Here is a 27,013-nt window from a genome sequence, read left to right as displayed (position 1 = left end):
TCCTTTAACTTCTCACTCAGACCCAATCAATTCCTCATCTGCAAAAAGAGAGAGATGGATGACCTGGTCTCATCCTGTTGTACTGAAATGGTATTTCAGTCTTAGCAGTGATACTCACTGTAAGGCGGAGTAAATTCTTTAACCTCAGCCCCATTTGTTCATCGGCAAAAATGAGAAAGACAGGTAAGATGATTTTTTCTCGCTGTCCTCCATGCCTGGACAGGTAAGGGTCCCTTCCAGCTCTAACATTCTACAATTCCATTGAGGTTAGAATACTTTCTAACCCAGTATTCTGGTAAGTATTCAAAGTGTACCTGTTCAGTGTCACAAAAGGCCAGGCAAGCCTTGGCCCTTTTCCAAAGTTAAACCTGTCTAGGAGGGGTCATCTAGGGTGTCACCATACTCAAGGTGTGTTTGGGAGACATGGATTAATGGGGGAAGGTCCTCAATACAATGAGATGAAAAGAGCTAAAAAACTCTGGGTGTCCCAGCAGATCTAAAGGCAGGGTGGGTGGGTACATGAAGACCTGGTACATTCTCCCGACCCAGCGCGCAGTGCCCAGCGAAGAAAGAAAAGGTTTAGGTGGGTTTGGAGGTGCAAGTTGTCTAGGAATAGCACCGCCACCGCGTCCCCCCACCCCCTGGGGAGAGTGTCAGCCAGACAAGTTCCGTGTTTCCAACCAATCACATGTAGCCACAACAGAGGGATCCACCAAAGGGGCATGGTTTAAGGGGTAGAGAGGGAGAGGAACCAGCCGCCGCACCTGTCAGCTTCACCCCCCACCACGGTCCTTCCGGACAGACCTTCCCCAAGCACCCCCACCCCCACCCCTACCCTGCAGGGAGCAAGGCCACGCCCCCCGAGCCCGGCTCCCCCTCCTCCACGGCTGCCCCGAGGGGGCCTCCGTCTCTGCCCACCCCACCCCTCAGTCCTGGGAAGGGGGAAGGGGCGGCCTGCAGCCCTTCACTCAGGCTCTAGACCCTCACCCTGTCCTCCGCAAATGTCTCAAGCCCACAGCCCTTAGACCCCGGCGATTCCCTCCCATCCCAGGGTCCAGTGGTCAGGCCTCCCCCCACCACCACGCCACAGAGGGCTCGGCCCCTGCCCCCAAACCCCCGCCGGCCCCCGGCCCCGACCCACCCCACCCTTCCTGGCCCGTCCCGGCCCGGCAGGCGGGAGCAGGCCGCGGGGGGAGCGAGACCCTGGCCAGGGGAGGGGAGCAACGCGGAGAGCCGACGGGGGTGGGTCCAGGCCGGCTCCTCTCAGGAGGCTCAGGCAGCTGCGCCTCCGGCGGAGTCGCGGCTCCTAGCAGCCCCTGGCCCGGTCAGCGGCGGGAGGAGGAGTGAGGTGTCAGCCACTCACCAAAAGCAGCAGAGAGCATCGGAGGTCGGGGGAGGGCAAGAAGATGGCAGCTTTCATTGTAGCGAAGGGGTCTCGGGCAGGGAGAGGCGGAGGCGGTGGCCAAGCTCCGGGGGGAGGAAGAGGAGAAGGAGGAGGTGGCGGGGCGGCGGCGGCTGCTCCTCAGGCGACTGCAGCGCCTCGTCCTCTCGACCCGGGGCTCCAGCAACTAACACCCGGGACAACTTCCAAAGAGGGCCCGCACGCCCTCACTTCCAGGTCCTGACCACGCCGGAGCACGCCGGGAACTGTAGTCCCGAAGCCCTTACGGGTCGGTAAGGGAGCCGAGAACTCGCTTTCCCGACAGGCACCGTGGCACTTGAAGGCGCCCGCCTGATTCCACTCTCTGCGGGCCCTCCTCGGTCCCCACTCCCTATCTCCACTTTCCGGCGTAGCAGTTTGGGATAGGAAAGGAGACCCTTATGAAAGAGCGTGTCCGCCTGAGCCACAACTACAATTCCCAGAATGCACCGGAAAAGCACTCGGGGTATCCCGTTAACGCCCCTCTTTCCCAAACTTGGTGGAGACCCGCCGCGGCTTCGGGGCGGAACTATTCCTCGGGGGCCTGGAGGGTCGGGGGGCTTTTACCTACTTCGGTGGAACTGCCTGTGGGATGTCGGTGCTGGAGGAGGTGAGGGTGAGTCGGGGGGCGGGGGGACGGGGAATCACCTTGAGGGGAACTTGGGGCTTTCCCTTCATCACCGAAAAAATCCCCCCCCCCCGTGCTTCATTCCCTAGGGGTCTCACGGTGACAAATTAAGAAAAACACTCTCCTCCCCAAAAAGGGGCTGTCAGCAAAGATCCATTCCTCTCTTGCCTGGAGAGGTGGGGAAAGTGCCTAGACTTCCACATTCTTGTAGGGATTGCAAGCTCCTTGAGGGCAGGAGCTGTCTTTTGCCTCTTTTTGTATCCCTAGCACTTAGTCTGATACCTAGTAGGTGCTTCATAAATATCGATTGATTGGAGGGCACATCCATCAGTATGGTCAAACCTGTATGTGAGGAGGAGGGAGGAACTGGAAGATAGCATTGTGACATCTTGCTGTAGCCTACTTGCTAGTGTTTTTTTGTTTTTTACGATGTTGCCATTAATATTCATTAGAGAAATTGATCTATAATTTTCTTCTGTTTTTGCTTTCTCTGGTTAAAGTATCAAAACTATATTTGTGTTATAAAAGGACTTTGGTAGGACTCCATCCATTTGCTCATTGGAAACAGTACCCAGACACGGTCAAACCTGTATGTAGGAAGAAGGGAAGAACTGGAAGATAACATCAATCCCAGCCAGCCCAGGCGGGGAATCTGAATCTGGCTGCCCCGAACCCCCTCCCCCCACCAAAAAAAGTGGCCCTACCCTGTAGGCCTAGGGTAGCCGGCTCATTCTTACTAGCGCATAAGAACATGTGCTTTTTAGTATCTGACTTGTGTTTATCTCAGTAGTCATCTTTAGTGGCACAACTCTTTCCAGTATGGGTACAGCTGATGTGCTTGAAGCCTAAAGAAAGTTTTCAGGTTCTGTAAAAATGCTTTCAGAAACATAATACTCCGGGATCTTTCCTGCCAGAATGTCAGCCCAAGCTTTCAGGGTCAATACAATGTGAGCGTGAATGCCTTTACCATCATTAGGAAACCATCCTCTAGAGACTGATCCGGTAATCCTTGTCACTGACAAGAGTAACATGATCTAGGTTGACTGAAGAGATTTGTTTTGCAACTCTTCCAGATCTTGAGAGTCTCTGAGGTTGTATTCGCATGCTTTCAGTGGAAACTGCATTTTCTTACTTTTGGTGCTGGACACTTATTCGGAACCAGACTGACCTAAGTCAGGCTAATAAATGTTTTTTTGTATCTAAAGAATATCTTTCTAAGCAGTAGCCCAAGGGTACTAGCTCCTCCTTGAAAACTGGTCCACCACTTTGGATTTTCTGGCTCCAAATACTGATGTTATAGCAACAGAAAGAAAATTCAGTTCCCAGCAAAGATATGACTAGTACCTACCATGTGCAAAGCACCTTCTTAGTGCTGGAAATAAAAGATAAATATGACATGTACATTGGTCTTAAGGAGTTTGCAATCAAATAGGAATGAGGGTTTGGGAAACAGAACACAAATAACTGATAAAAGAGATTGTGATAAAGGCAAAAGGGCCTATCCAGGCAAAGTATGATAAGAAAACATTTTATGTTGAGAGATATTTGGTAGGGTTTTGTGAAGAAAGCAGTGCCTTAATTAGGCCTTAAAGAAAAGCACTTCAGCAGAAATTGGCTGGCCTGGGAGAATAGTAGAAGGAAATCCATTCTAGGCATAGAGATAGGAGAAGAATGGACAGTAGTCTAGTAAGGCTAGAAAAAGAGAATTAAAAGGGGAGTAGTTTGAAGTAAGACATAATTGGATCCAGATTGTGAAGGACCTTGAATGTCAGGAACAGAAATTTATGATTTAATTCATCAGCCAAGGGTAGTTTGGAGACTAAATTGGAGTTCTCAGATTTGCCCTCTCTCTGGAGGCTTTTACAGTAAACCACTTGAGAAACATTTAAGTGTTAAGTGGTGGGGACACAAAGACAAAAGTGAAAGTCTCTTAGGGACCTTACAGTTTAGCCTAGGGAGGCCAATTGTATAAAACTAAGTCGATACAAAGCCCTTCAACTATTTGAATAGTTAAATATGAATAACATTACATTGTTTAACTACTTGCATTCACTGAATTAGCAACTACTGATGCTTCCAACTCTATCTCCTTGTTTCAAATATGAAGTATTCTTTCCACATAGACCTAGTCTGTCTGGGCTGACCATATGAAAGCATAGGACAGGGATTTAATTTCCAGTTATTTTGTCCAGGGCTTAATCCTAATTTATTCCAGATAGAAGTGCATTTAGGACAAAGCATACTCATCAGATTAACTCTAAGATTTCATTTCAGAGAAAATCCACTTGTGAATTTACAAGTGCAGTCATAAAATCAGTCATAGGATAATAAAAAGGTTAGAGCTGAAGTGATCTTAGAGATTGTCTACTCTGTGCTCTAATTTACAGATGTGGAAACTGAGACCCAAAGGGATTTAAAATTGGGAAAGAGGGATGTTAACGGGATGCCCCAAGTGCTTTTCTGGTATAGTCTGGGAATTGTATAAAGTCACATAACTATTTAGGGGTCATATTTTTCTATCCTCTTACTCCCATGATGTGCTCTCTACAATATCCCTATTAGGGGTCCAACCAGTCCCAGGCCAGTGGTTTTGCCACTACAACATGCTGTTTTTAACCTTTCAGGAAAGATTTGGGGATGGGCGGGGCAGGTAAGCAACAACTTTGCCCACCCATCTGGCATGCCTTGAGCCCTCTGTTGGCAGCATTGTACTAGGCTATGTGAACTATGGAACGTGCTGAACATATCAATCTGCATTTTCCTATGTAGTGTCAGGAGATGAGAGAAAAAAAGTTTTACTAAATGAATCTGTTATTTCATTGATAGGAGCATTCTGTACAGTGGTGCAGTTTGCAAACCATTCATGCTTTTTAAACCTGTAAAAGTCTAGTCTGTTTTCTTCCATGGGGTCTCCAAAGACTGTTTCTAACACATTAGAATTATGTTGGGAATCTTACATTTCATGGGTATCAGTGGAGTACTTGAGCTGTTACACTAAGTGACGAGTCTCATAATAACAAACAATTAAACAGTGCTCTAAGGTTTGCAAAATGCTGTACATTTGTTATCTCATTTGTTTTTTTTCACAACTCTGGGAGATAGGTGCTATTTTTAGCAGGCTGAGAGAGTTTAAGTGACTTGCCTAGGTTCACAGAGCTACTAAATGTCAGAGACTGGATTTAAACTCCCAAGTCCAGCACTCTATCCATTGTGCCACCTAGCCACCTAAAGCAGTCTATCTTTTCTTATAATCATACTTTTTTCAGCTTTACTAGGTCTTCTTTGGAAATATGCTGCAGCCTCCTTGGATTACTATGTCTCTCCATTGTCTTTTGAGTCATCTGCAGTTTAAATTCTTTATAGAATCTAACATTTGCAACAATATAGTATTGTTGGGGAAACATTTGTGTTAAAAAAAAAGATGGGCCTTGTAATATGGAAATATGTTTTACTTGGTGTCACATGTATAATCAAAATCAAATTGCTTGCCTTTTCAAGGGGAAGGGAAGAGTAGAAGGAAGGGAAAGAATTTGGAACTCAAAATTTTTAAAAATAATTGTTAAAAAATTTTGCAGGTAATTGGAAAATAGCTAATGGGATAAAAATAGTCTTTTTTTTTTAAAAGGTGGATCTTGGTGCTGAAGATCAGCTTGGGATAATTAAAAATTGCTGCTTAATTTCTCAATTTCAATTTACCTCTCTCTTCTCATTTCAATTCTGGGTCTTATTTATTGTCCATCTGCAGTGCCTTACCTGAAATTCATGTGCCTAGGTAACATTCAACTGCCTGTTGTTTTTTGGACATTAAATAATTTTCATCCTGTTCATTAAGTAATTTTCACTATATTTATTCCTGTATAAGTTGTTATGCCAATTTCTTTTGAATATTCTTAGGATTTAGAGCTGGAAGGGATCTAATCCAGTCCTATTATTTTTACCCATGAGAGAACTGAGGTCTGAGAAGTCACTTGCCTAATGTTACACAGGGAGTAAATATCAGAAATAGAACTCAAACCTAGGTCCCCTTTCTCCAGATCCATACCTTTCTACTTTACAGCAGCTGCTACTGCTCCATAGATTTCATTAAGGAGCCCTGATAATGTTCTGGGGTTTGAAATCAGGACAATGTCCCCAAAGAGGGACATCCTGAGGCTCTAACTATAGGAGATTCTTCTTCCAGTTGGACCACCATGACACTAATGTGTCATACCTCTCTGAGGCCACCTTTGAAATTGATAATCAGAGGATCCTGGAGTAAGATTATATATGTGATTGCATTTATGAAGGAATACTGTATGATCTTAAGGCATAGATGAAAAAACTCTTTATTGTGAGAGCCATTAAGGTTGTGCTTTGCTCTATTGAGTCAAATACTTTTTTTTCTAATCAGCAAACAATTACAAGGAGATCTTGCAATTCTTTGTGCCTTTCAGTTAATTATGACTATAAAACTGTAGTCTGCTGTAGAGAATCATTTGTGAAAGCTTCTTTATTCTCTTATTATTTTCAAAAAACCTGCTCCATATATGGGTATTGATCATTCTCACAAAGATTTGTAAAGGCAATATAAGTCAGTAATTATTGATGCTCTCTCAATCACCTTTTTTGAGAGTTAGTAGTATTATTTGTAATTTGCCTTCCCTCCCAGGGGAGGAACAGTATTTTCTTCCAGAGATACTTTGTAAAAATAAATATATAATCTATATTATATATCATAATATACAAATATGCATAATAATAGTAACACAAGGCTTTCAAAACAGTATTACCTCCAGCATGAATTTTTTTGGTCAAGGGTGCTTTTCCTAAATTCATCTACTTAAGTGCCGTATTAACTTCTTTGTATATAACACATTGGAAATTGAAATGTTGGAGTCAAAATTTGGTAGTTTCTCTGTTACTAATATGAAAATAGATTATTGTAAAAATACTGATAAATTTATTCCATTTTCTCCTGTTTGTCGTTTTCCTGCTATTTTCACCAATGAATTCCCTTGGTGTGTTTTGGCTCTATTAGGGGGCACCTCAAGCTTTCTACAGACTTGATTTCATTTCTACTGCTTTTCATGATTTTATAAAGTGACACTGGTAATCTTCTGCTATTCTCCTCTGTAGGTTTTATAAATGAGTTTATATTTCAAACTGATATTACCCTTCCTTGGCTATCATGTCTCCCCATTTGGCCAGGAGATAAAGTATTTACTAATTAAGGCAGTTTCTGAACTCTTTTGACCTTATTACCATAAGGTGGTTTCATTATATCAATTAAACTTGGGTGGTAATAAAACCTTTTTCTGCTTATCTACTAATAGAGGAGTTCTTAACCTGAGGTCCATGAACTTGTAATTTTTTTTGGTTTTTGTTAATATTTTGACAACTATGTCTTAATGTAATATTTCCTTTGTGATCATGTAGATGTGATTTATTATATATATTTACTAACAGTATTCTGAGAAGGGGTCCAGAGGCTTCACCAGACTGTCCGAACAGGACCATAACAAGAAAAGGTTTAGAATTTAGAACATCCGCTCTGACAGATGTTGGTGCATTAGCTACAGTTATCCTCATAGGTCATCTTTTTGTTTATGCTTATTAAGAGCACTGCAAGATAAGAATACCAAGTAGCCCATGAAACTATGTTTCTTAATGCCTTTAGGCATATAATTAAACCAACTCTCCAACTCCTTTGTTTGCCTTGGCTAGGAAAACCAGCAAGCTCTCCTTTAACTAGCAATTCAGTTCCTAAGATAAAGCTCTAACTACAGTTAATCTTTGTGTAGTCCAATATTTCTAGGGGCCTAAAAACTGATTCCTAGCATGGTCTACCCCCTTTCTATTACTCCAGTAGGACCTTCTCCCACTGCCTCTGCCCAACCACCACTCTCCCTCCACAAGATGCAAGACCCTTTTTGTTTATATTTTCTTTGTTATGATCATGGGTTGCCATAGTCAAAGAATTCATTATTTAACAGCTAACTTATTGGTAAAGAATGTCTGCATACTTAGCTAAATTGGTTATGAGACATCAGACTTGATCTTTCACTGAAACTGTGTTTGAAACCTTATGCCCGAGCTTATAGTGCATTTGCATATATTTTAAGAGTCCAATGTAATAATCTCCGTACCAACAGGGTAGGATTTCATAACTAGGGAAAAATGTTTTTAGTATGAGCATTTTTATAAATGGAAAGAATGAATTTTTTCAGGGAAAACTAAACGAATGACTTATGATGACATATATGTAACCTATCTATTTCAGAGATGATAAGAATGAAAGAGGAAGTGGTGTGAGAAACTCTTTTGTGTTACATTAATTCTATTTTCTCAATTGATTCAGGTTGCATAGGCTCAGAAAATTATGAACACTTCAGAGAGCTGGGTCCTTAGTGGTTCCTCATTAGCATCCCAAGTTCATGCTGCTGCTGTTAATGGAGATAAGGGTGCTCTCCAAAAGCTAATAGCAGGTAAGCATGCTTTTTAAAGTGAGAAAACTTAAAAAATAGTTTGGGGAAACATTTACTTCCTTGTTTTAGAATGTGGGGTTTTTTTAATCTCAATTTGAATTTGCAAAGAGTTACTCATTTTAGTGGGAATTGTCCTTTTAACAAATTATATTTTATTCAAAGTCTAAAACTTTTCAAAATGAAAAAGTAGGAAGGTTACCTAAAATGGGTTATTTTAAAACAATCATTTGTGTAAGATTGCCATTAAAAATTAGAGCTACATGAAAATGGAATGAATAAACGCCCACCCAGGAGTTGAAATAAACAGGAAGGGCTTTTAAAAATAGAGTATTTATGAAGCGAGAGAAATGTTAGTAAAATCATAGTAGATGAGAGTTATGGGTTCAGTTCCAGGCTTAGACACTTACTAGCTGTGTGAGACCCTGGCTAACTCATTTTAGCTCTGTCTCAGTTTTCTCATCTTTAAAATAGGGATGATTATGGCTCCTATCTCCTAGGAGCTACCTGTGAGGGTAAAATGAGATAACATTTGTAAAGCACTTTACATGTCTTACAGAGCTATGTAAATTCTTGCTGTTATGAACCACTTTCCAAAGTCTAATTTAATAAAAAAAAAAACTAGAAGTGACATAGGATATAAAGGATTAAGGCCAAATAACTAAAATTATGGATTAGATGAAATGTTGCTAAGAATTCAATTCAATAAATATTAGTCACCTACTGTGTCTAAGTCACTATGTTAGTCACTAGGGATACAGAGACACACTAAACAGGCCCTATTCTCCAGCAGTTTACATTTTGTTGGGCACTGTGGGAAGGTGGACAGAGTGCTGAACTTAAAGAACCTGAGTTTTAACTCTGACCTTTCCACTCAATACTTTGGGACTGTGGACAATCTCCTAGCCTTCCCAGAAGTGCTGACCCAGCTGACCTCTGTGGTCCCTTTCAATTCTGGAGCTGTGATTTAGGATCCTGTATTGGTATTAGCTACACCAAACACATAGGTTAGTAAAAATGCAAAGTTGTGGAGGAAGTACAGCTGGCAGGACCAGCTGAGCAGAATAGGAAGGTCTTTTATTGTAGCAGGTACTACATGAAAATGAGTCAGTCACAGGGGAACATACATGCCTGACTGAACTTGGTCACACGCCTTAAGTTTTAAAGTTATCTCATCTCTGAAAATAAGAGGGCACTCAAAATGAACCAGAAAATAAAGAAAAAAACCTAAAAGGTGTAATTACTGCTTTCACAAGGTCATTGTAGTGATTCTGATAGTTATCCCCTGGTTACTTTTAACTTTAATCCCTGGTAATGGAAAGCAGGATTGTAGTAGAAAGAACGTTGGACCTAGGATTGAATTATGAATGTCACACTTCTTAGTCATCACTGTGACTTTGTGCATACTCTCTTTGAGACTCCATTTCCTCATCCTTAAAATAGAGGTAATAATATTTGCAACCTCCGAAAGTTATTGTGAGGAAAGTATTTGGTAAATCTGAAAGAGCTACATAAATATACCACCACAATTAAGGTTAAACATCCAAATGTTATAATGATCAGTTAGCCTTCAACAGGATCTTTGAGGGACTCAGACTTTTTATTTTCATAATGTTTTCAGGAGATAAGTAGTGAATGTGATTTTTAAAACATATACCTGTTCATATTCCTTTTGTTGCCTAGTAATTGTTGTTATACTATGCAATAATCGAAATAAAAAGAAATTCAGAATTCTAAGAGTCAAAAAAGAAAGGTGGCAAAAGTTATTGTATTGTTTGTTATTAGCACAATCAGTATATGTTTAAATGAGGCCTAAAATTAATGACCACATAAAATGATTACTATATCCAATTATAAAATACTTTTTACCCACAAGTTTATCTGTTGAACCTTGATTTGTTACCTTAAACATCAGTGGAAAATTATCCTAGACCTAGAAGCCTTAAAGAAAATAAATATGTAATCTACTGTGCTGATTTGTGCACTTTAAAGAGCACATATGTGATATGTTAATTTTTTAATGATGATGGTATAAACTAAAATAATTATAAATCATTGGTGTTATGTAATTTTAGAGTTATGTTCCTAATATTGTTAATAAACTGTATAAGTATAGAAAATCAAGTTAACATTAATACTTCTGAACGTGGAAGAAAAACTATGTCAGATTCTTACTTTTTTCTATAATTTTCATTATGACCCTCTTAGGGAATTTTGAGGAAATAGAAATAGTTCAAGCAACATCATTAGTCATCCTCAATTACTTATGTTTTTTCACATTAATATCAGTTATGTTTTTTTAAAAGGAATGTTTTTCTTTTTTAAAAAAATAATTTATTTTGATCTATCAGCAGTCACTTCCATAAGCTTTTGAGTTTTAAATTTTTCTCCCCTTCCCTCCCCAAGATGGTACACAATCTGATGTAGGCTATACATATACAGGAATGCTTTTCTTTAAGAAAAAAATTTAAACAAATGAAAATTGTTTCATAACGTATTATATTAGCAAGTACAACACCTCTCATTTCTGAGGTATAAATGTGAAAACTGAAATAACTAAATTAAAATCTAATGATTTGATAAATAATTAAGTACCTACTTTATATAAGGAATTGTTCCCAGCCAGTAGAGATTACAGATTTAGATTGTGAGCTGGAGGAGACCCTTAGAGAAGCCCAGATTCCTCATCATAAAGGTAAAAGGCATTATTCCTTCTGGCTGGAGAGATTATAGAAGATTTTATGGATGAGGTGATAGCTAAACTCAGCCTTGGAGGAGGAGGATTTCTGTAGGTATAGGGTCTGTTCCAGGAATGAGGGATTTCATATGTAAAAGTTAAGAAGATTTACATGTAATTGGGGAAAAATAAAATACTAAGTTAAAAAAAAAAAAGCTAAGAAGGTGAAGGCAAGCCAAGACTAGGGAACAAAACGAAAAAACTCTGGGACAGAGAATGGAGAATAGGAGGACTATGTGTAAAATAAAGCTGAAAAGATAGGTAGAGTCTTAAATACCAGACTACTTGTGAAGAATACACAAATCTTAAAAGCATTCATCTGCTAAAATTTTTGAGCTTTACTTTTATTAATATGATTACCTTTCTGTACCCCTTATTTTATGAATTACACATTTTCTAACATAATTTTTGTGAGTAGATCTTTGTACTAGACCTCCACTTTAATAGTAACCAGAGCTGGTTTTTATTCCTACACTATGGCATCTATTCAGAGATGACATACTGATGATAACCCTTTTTATAGCAATATCAATAGAGACTCTAAAGTCAATATCACCCTTCACAAAATCATGTGGAGGCATATGAAAGTAAACATTACAACAGTCCTGGCTATTGAATGGGCAGTATTAAAAATGCTTTCATGTTTGGTTTCATTAATGAAAGAAGGAATGCAATTTTTTTTAAAATTTATGTCATTGATTTGAAGGAATTGGATTCAGTCAAGAGAGAAAAGTTCTCTGTAACACTTACATTGATACAGTGGATCTATGATTTCATCAGTGTGGGATTTAACCCATATGTGCAAATCAAAACTGATTTATACCCTGTCTTGCACAACCCTTGTCCATATCCTCCCTGAAATCTTCCACAGGGATTCCTTCTAGATCTAGAGGGCCTTCCTCTAGATAACTCGACATTGCGTAGAAACTAAGAAATCAAGATACGGGGAGGGGTCAATACATCTGTCCAGTGATAATACTTTAAGATGCTTCTTTTGAACAATTATTGGTTGGTACTCTGTTGAACCCTTATCAAGCCAACATTACTCTATTTTATTGCCCCTTAGAGTGACCTGAAACTTTAATTCTTTGTAAATTGTAATGTGCTGTGACTGGAAGTTATACAGGGAGAATCACCAGAAAAAATATTGATATTAAGAAGATAGATAGATTTCAGATAGAAGGTTGGGGTCAACAAAAATACTACTCAGTTTCTCAAAGATAATCTAGCTCACCATCTTCTTTGGTCCTTGTCCCAATTCATTGTCCATTCATGGTGTCCATCCAAGCTATCTGTACTGATGCTGCAGTCCATGCAACTATATGTCGTAGCTTGGACAATAGGCATTCTTTATCCACTTGGTTTTTCATGTATTGGATAATTAAGCCAAATTGTTGAGTGATTTATAGATCTTGTTTAGGAGGTTCTGAAGTATTCCAGGGCTTGATGGAATCAGCAGTGTCATCTACAAATAGGAGCATCTAGAATATTCATCTACAGGGAATACTCTTTAATTTGCACTCTGTGTTAGGCATCCCCTATGATAGTAGCATGGTAGTGATTCTTTCCCTGTTTTTTTTTTCTTCACTTGACATTAATAATCATAGGTCACAAAACAAATTTATCTTTATTATTACATCTTTCAAAAAATTTTGTGAAAATTTGACATATTCACAGGATGCACCTTGTTAGATGAGAACCTGTAAAGTGGTGTTTTGCTTTGCCAAATCAAAGGTCTTTTTTTATAGTCAACAATAAGCACAATGAGATCTCAAGTTCTTTGAATCTGTCTTTCAATTCTGACTGTAAAGATATAGTAATGCTATAGAATATCACTTAAAATTCCTGCTATGCCTTTCTCATACCTTCATCAAGGATGCCCTAAAACATGTGTAGATTATTGTAATGAAGATTTTTAGAAATGATAGCCATATTGATCAGTAATTATTGCTATTTTCTCAGTTGCTTTTTGGGGTAATAGTAAGATCTATGATTTTTTTTCCAAGCCTTTATCTCTCTTTCAGATCTCTTGAAACTTGATCTCTCAAGTTTCCAGAATTTTGTTTCCAGAAGGACCTCCTCTCTGTATATTTGATCTAGTCCAGGGGTCAGCAAACTATGGTTCACTTCCCTATCTGTTTTTGTATGGCATATGAGCTAAGAATATCTTTTACATTCTTTTGTTTTGTTTTAATGAGGCAGTTGGGGTTAAGTGACTTGACCAGAGTCATAGAGCTTGTAACAGTTATGTGTCTGAGGCCCGATTTGAACTCAGGCCCTCCTAACTCCAAGGCTCTATTCACTGTGCCACCTCGCTGCCCCATGGCTTTTACATTCTTAAGTACATTAAACTTTATTTAAAAATGTAAAGGCCATTTTTGCCCCGTAGGCCTTACAAAAATAGGCAGTGGGTTAGGTTTGGCTGGCAAGATATAATTTGCCGACACCTAGACTTGAGTTTTTCTGCTCTTCCCATCTCTGTTTTCTTTAGAATAGATTTTGACATTAAAATCCAATTGTGGTGGGTCTGCTGTCAATCATGGAAGAAGAGTACTATAGAAATCTTGATAGACTTTACGATTTGTTGATTTTTCATTGTCCTTCCATTACGTCTTAAAATGCCTGGGATGCCCTGACTTAATTATATCTCTTGCCACACTTTTTATAATCTTATTTTTCCTCCATGCTTTCCACTGTTTCATGAAATAATACTGCTAATAATTATTTTCTGCCATCCCTCTCCATAAGATTTTGCAAATGCATCTGTATTCCAAATAGTAGTGGCCTAGATTCCTATTTTTGCTTGGCATGGAGATCATCGATCTTTTCACTGAAGCAGCTGGTTTACTTCTATTAGATTCCTGTAAAAATGGAGATACCTGAGCAAATCACTTAACCTTTCAGCACCTCAGGCAACTCTCTAAGACTAAAATGCAGAAGAGTTGCTGATAAGAATTTGTAGAAAGACTCTTGTCACCAGAAATTCCATACCTTGATGAAAATATGTGTCGGAAACAATAGCAAAAAATGGTGACAGTCTATGTCAGTGTTTATTCTTTTATCCATTTCTCTCTTTTCTTATGTCAACAGTTTATCTAAATTCTTTGCATTCGAATTGTTCACCCTGTTTTCTTCTCATTTTTATTCTTCTAGTTTTGTATTGATGTTGATCTTTATTTTAAACAAATTGATTTTGTAAGATAAGTGATTTGGAATCAACATTCACATCAATAATCAGTCATTTCTTGTCTGTTAAAATAGTATCAGTTTCATTTTCCTGTGATTTTATTTGGTGCTTGCCTTATCTCCCAACTGTCTTCTTCAAGATACATATTTGTGATATATAAGTGCAAGACTTCTAATAAGCTACAGCCTTTGACCTTTCTTGTTCTTCACTCTTGAACCTTGTTTTCCAACATATTTTTGACATCTTTTGTATTGAAGTTACCAGGTATTAATGGATATGTTGATTTCATTTGGAGTACCTTAACATTTTTATTTTCTCTGCTTCTTCACTAACAGTGGATGTTGGTGTATAAGTTACAGTTTTCTTCACAGTGATTTTTTTTTTTGCAAAAGCTTATGAGCATTTAGTATAAATTCTTCATGAAATGTTGTAATGATGTTTTTTGCTGCCATTAGATGTAAAATAAAATTAACTTCATTAGCTCTTCTACTTGCTTTTTCAAGATGAACCCTGTGATTCATCTCTCCATTTAACTATAACTTCCTTTCATCTCTTCATTTCATTTATTGCAAGACTATCAAGAGTGATATAATTTTGTTCCTTCAGCAGTATATCAATTCGCTGGTCACTAGATAGACAAGTCTCTCACATTTAGAGTACTAATAGTTAATGTTTAAAGATGATCCTAAAAACGTGTGATTGTTAACTACCCCTTCCCTGTTTTTCATCGTTCTGCTACCATCATTACAGAAATAAAAGAGGGTTAAGATTGTTTCTTAGATTGCCATGGATGAAGAATCCATTGCCAAGTGACCATCCTATCCATGTAGTGCCTCCATACCTAATGGTCCTCAAAAAGCAGACAGTCTCTGGCTGAAACCTTTCTAAAAAGGCTCTTCATAGCTTTCATTCTGCTGGCATAGCCTTTAAGAATTTTTTAATAACTCCATACCATAATGAAGCATCAGAGTAGATCTTGGTGCCCTAACACTTAAGGATGTTGTTTTTCTGAATTTATTTATGTGTAAGATAATATGTGAAAAAGCTTTTAATATTATGAGAAAAGAGTAATCCATAGATCAAGGAACTTGTTATTTTAGAAATGAGTATATTCTTGGAATTAAGTGTAGCAAAATTTGAATTTGTAGCCAGTAATCCAGGCTCTTGCACTAACACCCTATTCCAGCGTTCCATTGTGGTTTAGAGGTAGGCCTGGATTCTCAAAAGTCTGTATCACAGAAACACAAGCAGGCCTTATTAGCTGTAAAACCTTCATGTATGTAGAGAAACTCATTTGTAGCCAAAGGAACAGCCTTGCTAAGTCTGGAAAGACGCATCATCATCAGGCTGGCCACCATAGGATGATTTCTCTCTTCCCCCGCCCCCCAGTTCAAGCAACGAATGGGCTATGGTCCATTTTCTTCTCCACTGATGACGTCATACAATGTAGGTTCAGTCATTCATATAAGTGGTATGTTTGATAATTAGCTTTTACATGGAACTTAAACTGCCTTATACTTATAATTCTGCAAAGAAAAGCATATATTCTGTTATTTGACCAATTATTTTTAAACAAGATCCTTAAAGACAGAAAACACAAACCAATCAAGTCATGATATAAATTGGTGGTTTAATTTTAAACTGTTCTCCTTGGTTTCTTAACTTCTTACCTGAATCTTAACAGATTTGTTCTGGTACCTTATTTTTAATAGTAATTTTTCTACTGGCTTTGGTTGTCAATGATACTTTTGCTGTCATAGTTCCCAAATTTTGTATTCTTCTGCAATTAACTCCTGTTTCTTCTTCAACTTGCATGTATTTTAAATGTACTTTTATTTAACCTTTATGTTTTATCTCAAAATGTATGCTGCGTTTCACTTTTCTAGACTGTGGCATGTCACAACGGATGAAGCATTTTGTCTGGATTCAGCTTTGCTCACTAACCACTCAGTGAATTCATTTGTTTTAGTATCTTCTGATTCCCCTGCTCTGTCTCCATGGAGAAGTATGTCAATGATAGTGTGGTATGTGACTCCATGGAAACAGACGTGTCCATCTCTGCAGACCTGACTGATTAAATCAAATACTTTCTGTGCTACATATTGTCATGGAAGAGGATTGAAGAAGTATTCCCTGAAAAAGACATGTTTTGGTGGCAACTCTGAGTATTTAATATAATATGGTAGATTCCTTTTGTAACAGATTCAGATCTACTGTATTCTAGATTATGTTCTCTAAAACTTCATCCAGTCAATCCTGACATAAGATAGTGATTCATTAAGTGAGATATTAGTTCTTTATCCCAACATCATCACTGTAAAGGGCCCTACTTAGTATTTGCAAGATGCTTTACAGTCAAGTTATTAATCCTTCCATCCTCACTATGAAATCAGTCATTGTTTACTTTTGTACTTAGAAAATGATGACACTGAAATACAAAGTTTGAGTGAATGCCATAAACATAATTGGGAACATACTTTAGTTTAAATGATATAGTCTAATACTGTCTATGTAACAGAACAGTCCTCTGGCAAGAAATATCTCAAGAGAAACAATGTGATTCTTTAGAAAATTCTATTATGTTTCAATATTATCATCGGTTGTATATTTCATTAAATAGTGCCAGTTAAATATTTTTGTCTTGGAAAGAACTTGAGATTTCATTGGCTCTTTTTCAGAATTATGTTTGCATGAAATCCTTTGCTCTGATGAGTAAATCCTACCTACCTATGTTTCCTTGTCTATGCTGTTGCCCTTTTCTTCCAATTCTATTGACAGCTAGAGGTGTTCTACAAGTAGCCCATTGTAGGGATTTTACTCCAGTGAGTTGCTGGAGATTTATCACTTAGGTAGAATTTCAATTTATAGTCACATTTGCAATATAAAATACATTAATAATTTCTCTAGATCATTTTATAAAAATAATGAAAAGTAATAAATCCATTTGGTGTGTACTCAGTCATACTATAATTATTACTGATATCTTTGGTGGTGGTTGTTTTTTGTGGAGTAGGGACTAAAAATCAGTATCTTTTTCTTCTTTTATGATGTTAGCTCCTAAAATTCCTTTTGTCAACATGCATAAAATGCTCTTTTAGCCCATCCCCTAAATTTGGTGAATAGGTAAGGGAGTGGGAGGAGTGGTCAGCAGAAGTGGGAAAATGGAAGACCCATTTCTGTTATTTTTCCTCGTTATCTAAAAGCCTACTTGAAAAATACAAAGATTATCAAGTGCTTTGTAAATTCTGAGGCCCAGCATATATACACTGCATAGGAAAAAAGAAACTGTGTCTTGCTTAGAAAAAAGTAGTTCAGTCTAAACCCTTGGATGACAAGGTAAGTGGTTATGCAGATGATCTCCATGAATATTCACAGCTACAAAGATTACACTTACCTAGAAGCTGAGAAATCTACCAATCAGACTCAACTAGTAAGTAATACATTATGAATATATCAGGATTATAAATCCAGACAATGGAAGTTTCAAAAGCTCTCCCCATTTTATGCCTGCTTCAGGACTGCCATATAAATCTGTAAGTAGATATAGAGCTACATTTTATCCTTGACCTCACAGAGAGGATCTATAAGATGATAAAATGCTGAATCTTCTTCCTGATGAGCATTTCAAGAGTAGTGCCTTTGTCTCATTGTTTCCTCACAGTACTTTAAGTGGGAACTTCATAAATGTCTGGGTTTTTTTAGATGTCTGTCTGTGATTTGGGAACTGATTTTTTTGTCAGCCTGTTTAATGGGTTACCTTTACCAAATGCATTCATCTGCCAGGAGCCAGCCTTTTTGTGAGGAATTTCGCTAAGTTTTGCTAGGCTGATCCTCAGACAGTTGTCACAGAGCCTGTCACCCAGTAACATTTGAACCCTTTCCAGCTTGGTAGAACCGGCCAGAGCTTGTGCCAACATAACTTTCAAAAATTCAAGGACATCTATGTAATAAGACACTAAAACAAATGCAGGTGGTGCAGCTAGATAGGGTAGTGGATAGAGCACTGGCCCCGGACTCAGGATGACCAAAGTTCAAATCCAGCCTCAGACACTTAGTAGCTGTGTGACCCTGGGCAAGTCACTTAACCAAGGTTGCCTTCCCCCCCCCAAAAAAAATTGCAGGAATAGTTTTCTTCTCCTCTAGTATCTGCTGTTCTCTCTGATTCAAACACTCTGCTGCTACTTAAGCAATGCAAAGCTTTTTTGTGACGGCAGACTAACATGTTGTGTCTTGGTTTAAGTCTTCATTGGAACCAACTATAGTAGTGATAATAAAAATTAATTTTCATGCTAGCCAAAGGTAAGGAAGGGCTTGTACAAATATGCGGGGGTGGGGGGAGAGGAATAATTAATATGTGAAAGCTTATAAGCATTAGGACACATCTTTTATTACCAGAGAAAAGGAGTAGAGAATGAGTAATGAGACTGAGAAATTATGAAGGTAAAGGAAGAGAGCTGAGGAGCTCATGTCACATCTCAGTATTGTTAGTGATTTTGGAGGCTAGGTCATCTATTGCAAGTAGGGAGATGGGGCTATAAATTTGTAAAAGTCACCTTGGAGAATGGAATAAGAAATTGATACAGTCAGAGTAGAATTATCAAGTAGCATCAGTGCCAAGCTTAAGGCAGATAATTATTTATTACTAATTATTGTGAATTTATAATGCATTAAATCAGCTCATTTTTTTGTGACTTTCTCTGATGGTGCCAGAAGCAAGGGAATTAAGTTGTGGGGGTCTCCCAGGGATAAATATACATCAGAAGAACAAATGATTCTAAGATAGTAGCTATGAAAATTGCAGTATCAGACTATATGGTCAAGACTGGTTGCCAACACAAGTGAAGACAGAATGAAGGAAGTGGATTGGAGAATAGGAATGGGTCAAGGGACCTGAGATCATGATGAAAACAAAACGTGTGATTAGTTATGAGAGAAGAGGTTATGGTCCTTCCTAGATGTTGAAGGTGGTAGAATTCCACGAAATGGTGAAGTCTAAGGTGTGTCCAAGTTGCGGGGGGGGGGGGTGAGAAAATGCAGAAGTGGAGTTTGAAGGAAACTAGGGATCCCAAGAGAGAGGTGACATGGAGCATATTCTAGGCATAGGGGACAACCTGTCTAATGGCATACAGAAAGATAAGAGCTCTGTGTGAATGACAGCAAGAATGTCAGTTTGTGGTGGAGTGTGTGAATTGGAATAATGAAAAATAAATCAGGAAAAGTATGTGGGAGCTGAGTTTTGATGAACTTTAAATGCCTAACAGTAGAATTTGTATTTAATCCTAAACTATAGAAAAGAGGAAGCCATTGGAATTTTTTTGAGCCAGGTGAGTGACATAATCAGACCTATGCTTAAAGAAAATCATTTGCAGCTGGATAGAAGATGATTGGCAAGAAGAGATGAGTCAAGAAGACCAGTTGATGGGGTAGCTAGGTGGCTCAGTAGATGGAGTTCTGGCCTTAGAGTCAGGAGGACCTGAGTTCAAATCCAGCCTCAGACACTTGACACTAGCTGTGTGACTGTGGGCAAGTCACTTAACCCTGATTGCCTTATCAAAAAGTCAAAAATAAAAAATTGCCTTTACATGTAATTGGGGAAAAATAAAATATTATATTTTTTAAAAAAAACAGAGGATCAGTTGGTAAACTACTGCTGTAGTCAAGCTAAGAGGCAACAAATGCCTGAACCAGGGTGGTGTCTTTGTAAGGTAAGGAAAGGGTGCAAGACATGTGGTAATAGTAGAACTCATAAAGAAGGCTTGGTAATTGATTGATTGTCTTTGTGGGGTAAAGGAGAATGAAGGGTCAAGAATGCTAACTCTGCTTTTGAATCTGAGTAACTAGAAGGCCTTGATAGATATAGGGAAGTTCAGGAGAGAGGAGGGTTTAAGAAGTGGGGAATTTGAGATGTTTTTAGGCTATCCAATTTCAAATGTGCATTAGATAGTTAAGGAGAAAGACTAAGACTGGCTATATCTGTATAGAGATTTTTGAGTTCTCTGTCAGAGATGATTGAACCCATGAGGTTGCCAAGAGAGAAAGTGCAGAACAGTGGTTTCAAACTCAAATATAAACAGATCTCTCATGGTGGCATATTGACTTAGAAAAGCACAAATTAACGTTATGTTGTATTGAATTTTTACTTCTTTTGTTAAACATTTCCCAATTACATTTTAATCTGGTTCCAGCTGTGCTCTAGCTGCAAGTTTGGCCCCTCTGGTGTCAAAAAGAGGGGACAGGATAGAGCTTTAGGATATATTCTCAATTTTGAGCTGAGATATGGTTGATGATCTAGCAAAGGAGACTGGAAAGGGAGGTCAGAAAACAGAGAGAGAAAGAGCAATATCATGGAATGCCTAAACACAATTGTTTATAAGATTAGACATAAATTCTCAGACCATAAGTTCTGCGTCCAGGGACAGCCACTAACATAGAGCTGCATATACATATTGAGGCACTATCCTACTTCTGTGTTGACCCCAAAGCCTCTGTTCTTTCTGGCCTAATTGGCACTTCTCTAGCTCAGCATGTAATTGCTGTGTCCAGAGTTGTGCCAACAATGTCTGTGTTAGCTGAATCAGAAAAAATCAAACTATCATTCATGTAAATTATCACTCCTTAGTCAAATAAGTCTTGGAGCAAGAGATCTTAACCTTTTTTTTGTTGTGGGCCCCTGTGGTCATCTGACAAAGTCTATGGATCCCTTCTCAGAATAATGTGTTTAAATAGTTGAAGGAAACAATTCAATTTCAGTTAAAGATTTATAAAAATGAAGTTTATGGACCCCCTAAAATCTATCCCTAGACCCCTCAAAGATTCATGGACTCCAAATTAAAGAACTTCATGAAATGTCAGAATGTGGCTGATATATTGGCACAGATCAAATGGCATTACCAGATACTTATACCAGTCCCCCACCATGTCCATGCTGTGCTGCTTCTCTTGGCCTCCACCTCCATCTAGAACTGAATAGCCCACCCTGTGACCCCAGTTCTGCCTGGTCTCAGGCCCACAATGGCACATGTACTCTAACCTCCAACTCAATCTGGATCCCACTTCTCCCTCCTCCATACCCTATTTGAACTTTAGCTCTGAGGAAGGTAATCTAGTCAATACTGCTAGTCCTGGTAAAGACGTATCAATGTCTTTTGCTCCGATTACCTTTTTTTCTAATTTCCCTGCCAAAAAGCTACCATTCTCCTATATGTGTTTTCTTTTCCTATTGGAATTTAAATTGCTCACTAAGTATCCACTTAGGACCAAGTTTAATTCAGTTTAATAAATATTTATTAAGCTGCTTATTGTGTGCGAAGCACAGAGGTAGATATTGTTTTTACAAAGACAAAAATAGGGGCAGCTAGGTGGCGCAGTGGATAGAGCTCTGGCCTTAGAGTCAGGAGGACATGAATTCAAATCCGGCCTCAGACACATAATACTTACTATCTGTGTGGCTCTGGACAAGTAGCTTAACCCCAATTGCCTCACTCAAAAAAAAAAAATTTAAAAGAAGAAAAAAGTAAAACAGGAGAAATGTATATGCAGATAAGAAAATATAGTACTATACATGTATATGTAAAATTATATGCACATACGCACACAACACATATATTCCCCTGCTTTAATGGATCCTTCCACCAAGACTATTTGTGGGAAAGGGCACTAGCTGGGCAGCTGGGTGGCTCAGTGGATAGAGTTCTGGCTTTGGAGTCAGGAGGACCTGAGTTCACATCTGGTCTCAACACTTGACTCTAGCTGTGTGACCCTGAGCAAGTCACTTAACCCCAAATTACCTCACCAAAAAGAAAAAAAAAAGCACTTTTGGGGCAGCTAGGTGGCGCAGTGGATAGAGTTCTGGCTTTGGAGTCAGGAGGACCTGAGTTCAAATCCGGAATCAGACACATAATAACACTTACTAGCTGTGTGACCCTGGGCAAGTCACTTAACCCCATTGCCTAGCCCAAAAAGAAAAAAAAAAGGGGCACTAGCAACTAGAGGGAAGGGGCCTATTGAGGTTCGTGAAGTTGTCAGATGGCCAGAATTTATCAGTGTCTCTATCTCTAGACAGAGGACTTAATAATCAAGTTCTCTAGTCAAATCAAGGGGTGAGAGTGAAGGTTGTTGTTCCATCATTCAGTTATGTCCCATTCTGTGACCCCATGGACCATAGCACACCAGGCCCTTCAGTCTCCAGAAGTCTGTCCAAGCTCACGTTTGTTGCTTCCATGACACTATCTGTCCATCTCCTCCTCTGCCATGCCCTTCTCCTTTTGCCTTCAATTTTTCCCAACATCAGGGTTTTTTCCAGTGGGTCCTGTCTTCTCATTATGTGGCCAAAATACTTAAGCTTCAGTATTTGTCCTTCCAAAGAATAGTCTGAATTAATTTCTTTAAGTATTGACTGATTTGGTCTCCTTGCTATCCAGGGGACTCTGAAAAGTCTTCTCCAGCACCACAGTTTGAAAGTGTCTATTCAAAGGCTCTCAGGTCGAGGATGGGAGTGGGGGTAGGGGCCCAAAGGTTGGCTGAAAAACGAAAGAGGACTGATCCCATCTACAAGGCCAAGCTGATTTCTCCTGGAAAATTACTCCCATTCTACATGAGTTAAACATAAAGGTGACATCATAGGCAAATTGGTGGAACAAAGAAGAAAATACCTGTCAGATCTATGGACAGGAGAATTATTCATTACCAAACAAGAGAGAGAGGTTCACAGGAGGCAAAATGGATGATTATGATTATATAAAACTTAAAAATTTTTTGCACATACAAAACTAATGCAACTAAAATTACAAGAAAAGCAAGACACTGGGAGAATGATCTTTGGGGCAGGTTTCTCTGATTAGGTCCCATTTCTAAGATATATAGGGAATTGGGTCAAATTTACAATAATAAGAGCCATTCCCCAATTAACAGATAGTCACAGATGTGCATAGGCAGTTTTTAGATCCAAGCTATTAATAGCTATATGGGTTTAAAAATGCTCTAAATCGCTAATAATTAGAGAAATGCCAATAAAACAGCTCTGAGGGACCACTTTACATCAAATTGGTTAAGATGACAAAAAAAGAAAACTAACCAGCTCATCCTAAAAAGCAATTTGGAAATATGACCAAAAAGCTTTTAAACAGTGCATAGCTTTTGACCCAGCGATCTGCTATGAGATCTATACCCCAAAGAGATTTTAAAAAGAGAATATCCATATGTACTAAAATATTTATAGCAGCTCTTTTTGTGGTAGCAAAGAACTGGAAACCGAGGGGATGCTCATTAATTGGAGAGTGGCTAAACAAATTATGGTGTATGAATGTGATGGAATACTATTACTATTACACTGTAAGAAATGTTAAAGGAGATCCCTTTAAAAAAACAACCTGGGAAGACTTGTACCAATGGATGTAAAGTAAAGTGACAGATTGAGGAGAACAATTTATCCAATAACAACCATATTGGTAATGAGTTTTGTAAAACTTCTTATCTCTGATCAACCCAATGATCAAACACAACTCCAAAGAACTCATGATGAAACATGCTATCTACCTCCAGTTAGAGAACTGATGGACTCAGAGTAAAACTTGAAGCATATTTTCTTTCTTTTTCTTTTTGGAAATGGCTAATGCAAAACTTTGTTTTGTAATTTGTCATGGATTTTGTTTTTCTTGCCTTCTCAATTGGTTTAGGAAGGGGGAGGAGGGAAGGAGAGAATTTTGAACTGAAAATAAAATTGAATTTAAAGTTAATTTTAAAAAAAAGATTACCCACTAGGAATTTATTTTTATCAGATTGTTTGAATGCATTTATTACGTACTTCACCTCTGTGTATGTATCTTTCTAATACTTTATATTTTAAAAATAAAAGATTACTCCCATTAGGTGGGGCAAGGATGGCATTTTCCAGCTGCTCTCACCCTTGCCCCATTTGCCAGGTTGCCCATTACAGTCTCCATGAGGTTACTCCAACCTTCCATCCTGCTGTTTCACTGGTAGTTTACTTTGTTAAGTTTCAGTTATTCCATTTCATGAATTGGGACTGCAGAAGGAGAGTAGAAATAAAAAAGAGAGGCTTGCCAAAACTTGTATTCTAAAGGGTAGACAAGGTGACTGAAGCCTGGATCTGAGTTTGACCTGGAAGTTTTCCTCGAAAGCAATGCAATGGGATGGAAAAAAAAAAAGTTGAGCTATCACAGCCAAATCAGGCTCCTTTATTAAAATTACAATCTGTGGCCTGAGAAAGGAAAATCCAGGTACAACGTAGGAGGGGTGAAGCTATATGGGATACAGTGCATCTGAGAAAAAACCTAAAATGCTATAGTATTTTTTTAATACCTATTTATCCAGGGATTGCTGGAAAACCACCTGCTTTTCAAGACCACCTTGGCCACACAGAGTTAAGAGGCCTCAGCTGGCACTGACTTTGAGAAAGGAACTTGTTAATGGTCAACAGATACCTGGAGGGCTGTTAACTGAATAGCCATCAACTGTTTTTCACTATTGAGCCCCTCAAAAAAGAAATAAGCCTTCATTTCCTAACTTAGGAGAGATTTAGGTTACTCATGAAAACTTTAACCATCATAAACATAGTTAGAGTGGAATATACAACTCTAAGAGTGTGTTTGTAGAATTTACTATGCAAATAGAATAAAAATTTAAAGTGGTTTCATTGTCCTGCCAGGTGACACCAAGATGAACCAGTGAATGAGGAAGCATTCATTAAGTGATTACTGAGTACCGGGCACTGTGCTGGGCACTATGCTAACCACAGTGGATATACACCATCCCTACTTTTAAGGAGTTTATAATTGGAGAAGACTACAGATAGAGAGGAGGGGTGGGCAGAGGAGTATTAAAAAGGCAGTGGGTTGGCAGAGAAAGGATCAGGGTGTCCAGACACAGCTATTGTCTGTCCGATTACTTGGAAAGCAGAGGTATGCATAAAGGCTGTGTAGGTGTGCCCCACAAAAAACTGACTTTTTGCTTTAAGTTCAAGCCCTTTCTTTGGTCTTTTCTGGTTTTCTGACCCTTGTCTTGACTTTGGACTATTGATTCTGCCCATTCTCTCTGACCCTGTGACTCACTGTGGCTCATCCAGTTACCGCACAACATGTGGACCCAGCCCTTTTTTGCCTTTGGTCCTTCCCACACTGTTTGATAAACAGGTAAGTGATGTTTTTTGCCTTCTGTCTAAGCCCCACTTACACCCTGTCACTGCCTGCTCTTTGATCCTAGGTTTCCATTCTCTTTTCCGTCTTTGATCTTTCACAAATCCAGACTGTATCTTGCTCCAACTATCCTTTTCCACCCAGTCTTGGTCTCCAGACTTCTGCCAAACTGTAGAAAACTCCCTGCTGCCTCATTCTTCCAGTCCATCTGTTGTCCTTATACCCTCTGATCTAACAAGAGCTAAGAGAAATTAAACCAGGGCTAAAGTAACTTTGAGTTTGGATATGAAATATATACTTTCAGGCCTTTGTTTTAGGAACTTTTAAAATATCATAAACAGTGCCCAATGTAAGAATGAGGCATACTGCAGAAGTTTATTTGTAAATTGTTTGAGACTTGAAAGTTCTACGTAGAATTAAAGATGAAAATGGTAGTAAAGTTCACCGGATAGTGCCCCCAAAACCTATTTAACTCATAGTGTAATCTTTTAAGACTCATGATTTCATTGTATAGAGAATTCTAGGAAAAGAAACTCCTGCTACTAATGCTTCTGGGTACCTACCTGCAGGGTCTTCTGTATTTGCCTGGAGTAGTGAGAAGTTAAGTGACTCAGTGGCCTGAGGTTGCTGTGTAGTGGATGGGTGCTGGACTGAGAAAAACCTCTGTATGATTCCTGCCTCAATACCATTGGCTGTGTGACCTTGGGCAAATTAATTGATTTTTCTTGACCTCAGCTCTTTCATCTGTAGAATGTACCACACAGGGTTGGTATGAAGATCAAATAAGAATGCATATAAAGTACTTTGCAAAACTTAAAGCACTACGTAAGGTTAGCTATTTTCATAGGCACTGCATAGGAAGATGGCATAGTATAGTGGAAGGGTGGGGAACCTGGGGTATCAAGGCCACATGTGGCCTGGAGGCTGCAGGTTCCCCACCCCTAGTATAGTGGGCAAAGAGGTGGGTGCCCTTAGAATCAAAAAGACCTAGATTTGGGGCATCTGGGTGGCACAGTGGATAGAACACCACCCCTGTAGTCAGGAGAACCGGAGTTGAGATGCAGCCTCCGACATTTACTAGCTGTGTGACCCTGGGCAAGTTGCTTATCCTTGAATGCTTTCCATGCTCACCCCCCCCAAAAAAAACCCATAAAAAACCTAGATTCAAGCCCTACTATGATACATTCTGACTGTATGACCTTGGGCAAGTCTCTAAAACTGCAAGGTTACAGAAATGTGGCAGATCTGTATTGGTAGTAAGCATTCCCTCATCAGGGATGCCTTAAACCAGCTGTTGTGTGGTTCATGAATCCCTGGAGGTCTCCAAGATCCTTTCGAGGGGTCCACAAGGTCCAGATGGTTTTCATAATACTGAGATGTTATTTGCCTACTAAGATACTCCTCCCTTTTCAAACTACACATGTGTA

The 27,013-nt window shown here is 39.0% G+C and overlaps 2 protein-coding genes across 4 annotated transcripts in view; one reads left to right on the top strand and one right to left on the bottom strand.

Moving 5' to 3' along the window:
* Nucleotides 1-1,582, bottom strand: part of ERP44 (endoplasmic reticulum protein 44) — a 124,860-nt gene extending 123,278 nt beyond the window's left edge. Inside the window, exon 1 of the mRNA XM_020995538.2 lies at nt 1,364-1,582. Within this exon, the coding sequence (XP_020851197.1) occupies nt 1,364-1,420 (57 nt within the window). The 5' untranslated portion in view covers nt 1,421-1,582. The remainder of the gene's footprint in view (nt 1-1,363) is intronic.
* Nucleotides 1,583-1,744: 162 nt separating this feature from the next.
* INVS (inversin) overlaps nt 1,745-27,013 on the top strand; it is a 229,991-nt gene continuing 204,722 nt past the window's right edge. For 2 of the 3 annotated variants that reach the window (XM_020995530.2, XM_020995532.2), the window contains exons 1-2: nt 1,745-2,030; nt 8,386-8,512. In XM_020995530.2, coding sequence (XP_020851189.1) covers nt 8,407-8,512 — 106 coding nt within the window. In that variant the 5' untranslated portion in view covers nt 1,745-2,030; nt 8,386-8,406. Of the gene's footprint in view, nt 2,037-8,385; nt 8,513-27,013 lie in introns of all 3 variants that reach the window. The other variant, XM_020995531.2, reaches the window with a different exon arrangement.

Source organism: Phascolarctos cinereus, unplaced genomic scaffold, assembly GCF_003287225.1.
Source record: "Phascolarctos cinereus isolate Bilbo 61053 unplaced genomic scaffold, phaCin_HiC Scaffold_4;HRSCAF=312, whole genome shotgun sequence".
In the NCBI taxonomy this organism is placed as follows: Eukaryota; Metazoa; Chordata; class Mammalia; order Diprotodontia; family Phascolarctidae; genus Phascolarctos; species Phascolarctos cinereus.
This window is presented reverse-complemented; position numbering and strand designations above follow the sequence as displayed.